At 33.1% G+C, this 9992-nt stretch overlaps 1 protein-coding gene across 1 annotated transcript in view; it reads left to right on the top strand.

Moving 5' to 3' along the window:
* LRRIQ1 (leucine rich repeats and IQ motif containing 1) overlaps window positions 1-9992 on the top strand; it is a 179506-nt gene that overhangs the window by 81060 nt on the left and 88454 nt on the right. Inside the window, exons 16-17 of the mRNA XM_025041086.1 lie at window positions 244-693; window positions 5277-5487. Coding sequence (XP_024896854.1) covers window positions 244-693; window positions 5277-5487 — 661 coding nt within the window. The remainder of the gene's footprint in view (window positions 1-243; window positions 694-5276; window positions 5488-9992) is intronic.

The following is a 9992-nucleotide window of genomic DNA, read 5'->3' on the forward strand; positions in this document are numbered from 1 at the left end:
AATAAAAATAGCTCTAAAACTTCTAGACATTTTGTCTAGATTGACAGATCTAAATTAACTAAACAAATATTATTATTTTGTAAAAATCAGATTAACTTTTATCTAAAAAACAGAAGTAATTTTTTCATAAATGTAGTAAACTTTAATGTTCATGCCAGACCACACAGGGAAAATTTCAAAACATATTCAAGTTTTAGTATTTGGTTATGTATTTGTCATTAAATGTTCTCATTATTTTTTCAGAAACATATTCACCATGGATGCTGCAGAAAATCTCTGCCATTATTTTAAGAAATTGATGACACTTAGTAATGAATACCGATATGCACATGAACACGGGGATGGAAGTATCACCAAGAAAGATGAATCAGAAGCCCAACAAAATCATTTGGCTCCTACAGACAGTGATAGCATACTGCAAAATAGAGCTCTCTCACCTTGTGCAAATGAATGTAAACCGGACTCACCAGATATTTCTGAGAAATGGATGAACTCTGGTTCTAGTCATTCTCCATTAACTAACCCCTCCTTATGTGAGGATATGGAAGGAAGAAATCAGGAAAAAATAGTTGACAACGAAAGAGAAAACAGCAAGGCAAGCAGCATCTCCACTGAAAGAATCCCATTGTTGGAAACAGTAATAACAAATTCTCTACTGAGGAATCATCTAAATATTAAACATTGTGAAAAAACGTAAGATTTATATCATTTTTTATAGTTGTATATATTTTTTATTTTTATATATAAGAATGTTACCAAATAAATGTTAAAAGATTTAAATTATTATTAAATTTCATATTCTCATATCTATGTTTTATGATGTGCACAAATTATTGATTATAGTACAGATTAATTTGAATTTTAACAATATTGTTTAATAGACTAGTATTGTTTAATTTACAATGAGTAAATATAAAATTATTTTTCTGCCTTTTAATCTCTAAATAATTTAAATGAATTTTAAGGAGAAATAAAACACTACATAATTCTCAAAATAATATGAAAAATACTTCTAAATAATCAGATAATTTTTATTTTTTAAAATATACCTTTCCATGTGCTATTTATTTGCCTATTGATCTAGAAAACATGTAATAAGCATCTATGCAAATATTTAATGTATGTGCTATAATTTTCTTTGATATAACAACTATGTAAGATGAGGCAATTTTTTTTGAGATTAATCACATAAGCCTTCTTCCAACCAGTAAACATTTTTAAAAAGGAAATGGTTGGCTTGCTTGCTTGCTTTATTTAATTTATCTATCTATCTATCTATCTATCTATCTATCTATCTATCTATCTATCATCATCTATCACCAGCAAAGATTGGTTTTTACTTTGGCCTATAAGCTTTTTCTTTTCTTTTTACTTTTGGCCTCAGTGTCAAGCCAACAAAATTTAAAATAGTCAAATTCAGCTTCTCCAATAACAGATGCTGAGCTGGGCAGCATACAGGATATCAAGTAGCTAATCTGCTTTTCCAAATTTTTATTCTTTCAATTGTGTGAATGGTGATTTTTTTTTCTGGGAGCTATATTTAAAAAGTTTGATATGCTGAAACTAACATGTATTTCCTAATGCAATTTAAAAAAATTACTGAAAAGGTCTTTAACATTTCCTGATTTATGTTTTACCAATTCGTTTAATTGATTGCTTTTGCTCTGTAGGGAGAAAAAAATATTTAGCTAGAACTCCTGTAACAAAAGATAGATTAATGAGAGAAACATACGAATTTACTTAATATAAGTTTTATGTGATATGAGAGCCTGCATGAAAATTGAAGATCCAAAGAAATAGTTAAACCTGAGCATTTTTATATTAAATTTGATGAAGAATGGAAGGTCTTGAAAAAATATAATATGACAAAGGATATGAGCTAAGAATAGTAACCTGGGAGGAATTTAGCACTGGCTCATTTATTCATATTTCTCTTGTCCTTAATCTTTAGATAAAAGTACTTTTTTTCCTCTGGGTATAGGGAGGGCCTTCTCTCACATGAGGGTCTTATGATCCTCTTCCCAGGAAAGTCGGAAAGCCTTACTGCATATTTTTTCCCCTCAAATTCCTTCAGATTAAAATATTCAATATACCAGGGTACCAAATTTCTGGGAGACTAAAGTTTTGCCACCCCAAAATATTCCTTTGGGATACTGACTTTAAGCTGGTTATTAAGGAATAAAAAGACTTGGAAAGAACTTCTGACCCTCTTGTTCAAAGTTCTCTCTGTGTCCCGTTGTTATAGATAGCCCAGCAAACATTTATTTACTAAACATTTCCTTTTCCATCTCCATGTGAATTGCCTTCCCGCCCTTTGAAGTCTCAAACCACATCCCTCCCCTTTCTCCTTTGCTCCAGATGGCATATAAACCTCCACTGCCCAATACTTCTTTGGGTCTCATATCTTATGTCACTGCTGAATGTACATCCGTAATAAACTTGGACATTTTCTCTCATTAATCTGTCTCTGTTAAATTTAATTATTAGCTTGGGTAAAAGAATTTAGAAGGTGGGAGGAAAATTATTTTTTGTGCCCTCACACATGTCCTGAATCCCATTAACTCTAAACACTCCAAACGTTGCCTACTGAAATTTCATATAAACAATATGTAGAACTTCTTAATCGATGGTAAACAAAATAGCCAAATGATAATAAGGAAGGATAAAGAACTGAAAACATTGACAAACCAAAGACCTAAAGAGTAAAGAGAAAATAAAACTTGCTGAAACTTGCCATTCAGTGATTCAGGAAGATTTACTGTCAGTTATATAGGTGTTTCTTAAGTGATTTACATGTGTTCTTATACTAAGGACATTTTTGTCATTGTGATTTTTGCTAAAAAATAGATGATAATAATGATGATGATGATGATGGTGATAGTAGTATTAGGAGTTGTTTTTCTCATCATGGAGAGTACCCTACATTCAGGAAGCCCTAAAGTTACCCTCTTTACCTGATTTCACTGCTTTTAACGTATTGAAAGTGGTCCAGTGTTAGTGTCACTGAGGAAAATATTCCTTATCTGCCTTCCTCCCCTCCTTTGGAATTTTCTTTTTGTTTTTTAGGTGAGGCAGCCCTTGATTGAACTCACAGATTGCAAGGACCTTGTTAGCTTACAGTCTCTTATTTTTTTTTATTTAAAAAAAAAATTTTTATGCCTAGAGCACCTGGTCTTCCTAGGTGGTCTCCCATCCAAGTACTAACCAGGCTTGACCTTGTTTAGCTCCTGAGATCAGACGGTATTGGGCTTGTTCGGGGTAGCATGGCCGTAGACTGGATATTTTGATGATATTGGGCTGAGGAATTCAAACATTCAATGACTAGTCAGCTTTAGAAAAAATTCACAGTTATAGTCAGTGAAACGTGTATGTATCTGTAGAGAGATATAAGATGCCATCTCAGGTTAAATGTGTTTTCTTTAAAGTCCCTCATTCTTTACCAGGTATACTTTGCAAGCATGTTTTCAGATTCTTGTTCTTTATCACTCAAAGTACCCAATATAGTGCTTTGAAATTTCCTCACTCATTTATGTTCAAAGGATAAAGGAATGAATTTATGATTGAATGACTGAATGTGAATTAAATCCGTAGCAAAACATACAAAGTTCACTCTAGTAGGAGGAAATGATTCGTTGGAACATGATGTTAAAAAACAAAATCGAACCAAGTAAATTTGAAAATCTTACTGGCTTTATTAAGAAATTTATGAATTGGATAGTATCCCAATTACAACTAGAAGGGCAGGGTGTTCCAAGGGGTTGTATAAAATGGAAGGTTTTTATAGAAAGAAGGGTGGGGCAAGGAAACTAGTAACAAAAAAAGTAAGGATCATTCCGCCTGGACATCTTTTCTTTGGGGGAAGAGAATGGGAAGGGTTTTTATCATGCAGATTGCTGCTTCTTTCTCTGGGGGATGGAGAGGACCCACATGGCAAATTACCTTACTGGTGACTTGACTGGAAAATTCCAGACTGGTTGGTCAAGATTATGTTTCTGGGAAATGCTGAAACTGCAGTTAGATCAGGTATTAAATCTCATTTTGGTATCATGAGTTTTTAGGAGAAGTGATGCCATTTGGGGCTGTGGTTTTCTCTTTAACAGTGATTATTTTTTCCAAGTATTAATAGTGCCAGTAGTTTATCTTATGCCAGAAGTTTTACCCATTAACTTCAATTTTCTATTTGTAGCAAAATAGATTGAAGACTTCTTTTTACAGGGTTCAGGTAAAATTCTACCGCTGCTGCAGTTGATGATAATGGTGAGGATAAGTAGTAATAAAATAATGCAAAATAATCAGAGAAAATAGTTACATCATTTCCTTCTAATTTTCTGCAAATATGTAACTATGAGGAAAAAAACATTTAGTCATGTCTAGCAGAGTTTATCACTTAATTCTACTTTGCCTTAAATTCACTATTACAAGGAAGAAAAAAATATTGTGTGTGGCAATTATAAAATTATTGAAAACTGTTTTAAGGGTGCACTGGAGAAAGAAACTATACAAGAATAATTTCTCCATCATATGTCTTTTAAAGTATACTGAAGAATTTGAAGAGAAATTAAGACGGAATAGTTAGCATTTTCACTATACTCAGTACCTTGATAACATTCCTACAATAATCTGTGTGGGAAAGGAAAATATATGTACTTAATAGAAGTTAAATAATTAAACACACTGAGAACCCACTTACAATTCAAATTTTGCTAATGTTGTTGGGCAGCCTAGGGGGATGTGGAAAAAGCACAACATGGATTGATTCAGTGCCTAAAATTGGCAAATATGTAGGCTGGGAAAATGTTAGAATTAACTCTAGGCCTTGTGTGGGCAGAGAGAAAAGTGAAGCTTGTAAAAGATCTGATGGTTCCCTCCTTTCTGAGTCTAACCTCTCTCCTGTGAACAGGATCCCATTCTCTCTTGCCAGCTCAACTTTGGCTCCTATATTTGTTTCCTCTCTTCTGCATCATTAATTTTGCCCTCTCTCATACTGGATTGACATTCTCAGTATCATACAAAATCTAAATAATATCTCCTTCCTTAAAAGAATCAAACAAAAATCTCTTGTACTCACATTTCTCCCTGAATTACTCGCCCATTTCTGTCCTACATAGTTAAAGGTTTCCATACTATCTTTACTTCTATGACTATAGTTAAGCAAAAGATGTGGTCTTATTTTTAAATAATACTTCATGCAATCCATGTTTACAAATGTGGCTCATGAGGACCTCTTATCTTCCACTGTATTTGTGAGCACTAAAAATTTTTTCTTCTCTTAATAGTGTGGCAGCGACAGTAATCCAGGCATACTGGCGTGGTTACATTGTACGCAGACAGATTCATTTGTCTACAAAGCTACATACTGCTGCAACAGGACCCCTGAGATCCTGGCCAAATTCCTACATCAAGAATCAAACTATTTTAAAGAAAGAAAATGGAGAAAATACTGTGAATATCCAAGAACAGAGGGAAAAGGCTGCTATTCTTATTCAGGTTAGTTTTACCTTTTGGTGAAATAGGCAAAAGAGATGTATTAGTCATCTTCCACTTTGTTATTCTGTATAATAGATAATCCCCCAATCTTAGTGTTTTACAAGGAATGAATTTATTTCTTACTCATGTGACATGTAAGCTATAAGTTGGCTGTTCCTCTGCTTAGTATTTAGGCTGAAGGATTAGTCTGTAATTTGAAGATACTATTCTCATGACTAAGGGCCAAGATGAACCACGTAATCATATTTAAAGCCTCTGCTCACATGTATCAGTTGTCACATATGTTAACATTTAATTAGTCAAAGCATGTTTCACTTGGCCTAATCTATAGAGCTGTTTTTAGAAGCATATTTTAAAATATACTAAAATAATTGTTGAATTCCTTCAAATACACATTTAACTTAAAAATTCAGAAAGCAAGTAGTGAATAGACTTGATTCAACCTCACCAATGCCAGATTTCAAATTGAAATTCAACCTGATCACATTTATCCTTTTTTTATTCATTCATCAAATAGTTTTTAGAACCTACTATTTGTTAAGCGCTGTTCTAAGCTCAGGAAACATAATTATGAACAAAAAATACAAGATCTTAGTCCTTGTGGAGTTTACGTTCTGGTCGAAGAGGCAGACATAAACTAAATAAATACATCAAATAAGTTCTGTGGAAATCCATGGTTCTAAATTAAATGATAATAACTAAACAAAAATCAAGTGCTTCCCTTTACTCATTCAGCAATTTTTTTTTTGGCATAAAAGTCTTATTAGCTTACATTCTGTTAAGATATACAATTAATAAATAACTATGCTAGATAATGATAATACTAAGGGAAAAATATAAAAGCAAGAAAAGTGGGATAGGAGTATCAAAGGAAAGTTTATCATTTAAATAGGATGGATATGGAATACCAGAAAAGGTGATATTGCAATGAGAGATTAAGCCATTGGATATCTGGGGAAAGTTTATTTCAGGCAGAAGAATGCCAGATTCAAAGACACAGATTTAGGAGCATGATACAATTTTTAAAGAATAGTAAGAAACCAGTGTGACTGAAAAGTGGTAAAGGGGAGAAGAGTAAGACTTATAAATCTTAAGTTACTATAATGATTTTGGCTTTTACTCTTAGTGACATGGGTAGCTATTTCAGGAATCTGAGCAGTGGACTTACATGATCAAGTTTACTTTATGTTGTGATTATACTGTAGGAAGGCAGGAATAGAAGCAGCAAAATCAATTAGGAGGCTATTACAGTAATCGAAACAAGAGATAATGGCAGCACGAACCAGAGTGTTGCAGTAGAAGTAATAAGAAATCACATTCCAGGATATATGTTGACTTATCTTGATGGTATGCATGTATATACTTAGAAGGTAGAGACAGCATTATCAGTTCATGGGAATGGTATATGAGAGATATGGAGGAATCTGGGATGACTCCAAGGTATTGGCCTAAGCAACTGGAAGAATAGCCTTAAAATTAAGTTGCTGACTTTTGTTATTAAAGTGAAAGTTTTCAAGAAAATTATCTTTGCTGTGGTTCTCATGAATATATTCAGTATTTCGGTTGACTTAATTTGTCTGGACTGTACTCCCAAGGGCAGTGTGTAGACGAAGCTCTTACTAATACCTGAATGCCTGTGGGAATGGGGCGGGGAGGGAAATGGATTCAAGGAACTTCTGAGATAAAAAAAGAAACCTCAGTTATTATCTCAAAATATTATTCTGCTACATGAGGAATGAATATTTCATACAGTCTAAATTCTCTTTTGTCATCAATTGATGAGCAATACACTTTTTAGCCATCAATAGTAAATGAATATAGAACTTTTGCTTTACTTCATTCAATAAAGAGAAATTCATTACTTTATGAAAAGGCTAGTTCAGTGACTGATACCTCTGTTTAATGTTCTTTTGAACATTTCGAACTTCTTTATATCTGCAGCAAAAGCAAGCATAATTTAGCCTTTCTTCACAACTTAAAACAAAGCTCTTTTGTGTTACATCATGGTACTTAAAATCATCAGTCGGGTCAACTTCATTTTCTCTTTTCCTGAGTACAATCATCTAGTTTTTTAAACTATTCATCTTAAAACATGAATTCTAGACTGCCTAACCATCTTGGAGAACAGAGCATGATATAGTAGAAACAGCCTGGGATTTAGAACAAACTGACGATCTTATAAACGATGTGGTGATACTGCTCTCCCCAAACTCACATTTTCCTCTTCTTAACATACAGCCAGCTTCCGTTGCACTTTAGCATGGCCTTTCTTCTGAATTCCAGTCAACAGAACATGAGTGAAAGCTATGTGAACCACTTTCATATCTAGCCCAGAAAACTTCCCACAGACATTACTCTATTCTCTTCCCTTTCTGTTTGGCTGAAATGAAGACAGCCAAAGTTTTATGCCTTCTGAATTTTGACAAATGCATTTCTATGGCATCACTTAATATGTTTTTCATCCTCTTGTTTTATGTAAACTGACAGTAAGATCTAACAGATATGATTTGGCTTTGGTTTTTTAATTGAGAATACTTTGTAGGTGTTGATTCGCATGAGAAGAGACACATGTCTGGTTGCCTCTCTTTTAGGAATGTTAGTGGCCATTGGTAAACACTGCCTAGATCAGTTCTCTTTAATGATTTGCAAAATGTCTATATATATATACTATATATATATTTCTTCATTTATTAACTAAAATATGTCTATAAAGAGAAACTTTGTCTAATCAACTAGTTATTCTTGGGCACAGTTTACATTGGAAAGGCAGATGAAATGCTTGATGCTGTCCCTTTATTTACCAGTTTGTAGATTAATGAGTTTTGCTAGCATCCTCCAGAGGTCACCATGTGTTCTGTCATAATGTACACATAAGTTTTTTAAATATATGATATATTTAATTCCATTGCAGTTATAATTCTTTTTGATGCTCAGATTGCCCCTTACTTAGTCAATGGTAGTCTCTTCAAGTTAACTTTTTAAATACAGTTCAGTAGTCTTTGAAACTTTCCTTGCTTTCTAATGTGATATCATGTTCCAGATTCATTTTATATATATTTTGCCTCAGGCCTGGATTCAGTCATTGCTCCAAATATTCTTGATTCCGTAGTTGAAATAATATTTAAAGACTGCAATCTGGATTTTAGCAGAGCTTTAGAATTTTAGGAGCGTTTGTTGCTACTTGTATGGTCATTGTTTTCAGATTCTTTTCAATATACTGATCTTAATATATTTTTTTTTAAGAAAAGCAAATATACCATGGGTTTATGCTAATATTTTTTAATTAAAAATAGGACTGTAGAATTTTTACTGATTTTATATTTGCATCTTTCCCCCTACCCATGGAAAGTCCATGTTCCTAATGACGTTAGCATAACTGCTCTTTTTCTTCTCTCTCACTCCCCCTCCCATATATATGTGTGTGTGTATATGTATGTTCGTATGTGTGTTACATGCACATACATAATGGAAATAAACAAGGACCATACAAATGTGAAGAAAACAGGCTATTTATTCAGGGTGTGCTGTAATAGTGGAGGCAGCCAGCATCGCTTGCCTTTGGCATAGACTCAAAAGAAGTGAAGCAAGTGGGAAACTGTTATGGTGGGGAAAAAAATAAGAGAAGGCTTTAAATATGCTCTAATTGAAGGTCGATGGCATAGAGAAGATGGAAGGCAAGCAACTGGAACTGGGATGTCTTATGTGATTGGCTTGGAAAGCATATTCAGCTTTTTCTGGTTGGTTAGAACTAGGGACAAAAAAAATGGGAAAGCTGGCAGTCTTTGACCAGATCTTGGACATTCTTGGCGAATTGTTGCAGAGTTTGTGGTTTGGCTTCCTGGGCTGGTTGCTGCAGGGGCTGTGGGTGACTTCTATTGTCATATATGGTCTGTCCATATTCTGTTTGTATATTCTACTTCTCGATATATATTTCAGATTAACAATATCAACAATATTACTAACGTTATGACTACTGAAAACATATTTAAGGTATATTTTATAGTTAAATTTGTCTTTTGTATATCTCACTAGGGATATAGTCAAATAAATCTATTTTAAAGTCACTTTAAATAACTTCTGTATGGTTATGCCCACAGCATAAAACATATTTTTATATTTTTTCAGGAATTTATTTTTTTATAATTATTTATTTTACAGTTATCTTAAGCATGTGCACAGTTCCAAAGTCAAACTAAGCAAAATATAGTCGGAGAAGTCTGGCTTCTATTGCTGTAACTTCTACCCTGTTTGCTGCCTCTATAGTTAATGTTTTTATAACTAATTTTTGAGTTATACTTTTACTTTTTAAATACTAGAAACCACATATACATACATATTTAGAAATGTTTATATAATGTATATATTAAATATTTATATCTAATCTTTTATAGATAAATGATAACATGCATTTATCTATGAAAGAAAATTTAAATAGGAAGAGAAAAACATCCCACTCTTTCTACCTTGCTTTTTTCACTTAATATATCCTGGAACTCACTCCCTAG

The sequence above is a fragment of the Pteropus alecto genome, unplaced genomic scaffold, assembly GCF_000325575.1.
Source record: "Pteropus alecto unplaced genomic scaffold, ASM32557v1 scaffold76, whole genome shotgun sequence".
Lineage (NCBI taxonomy): Eukaryota > Metazoa > Chordata > Mammalia > Chiroptera > Pteropodidae > Pteropus > Pteropus alecto.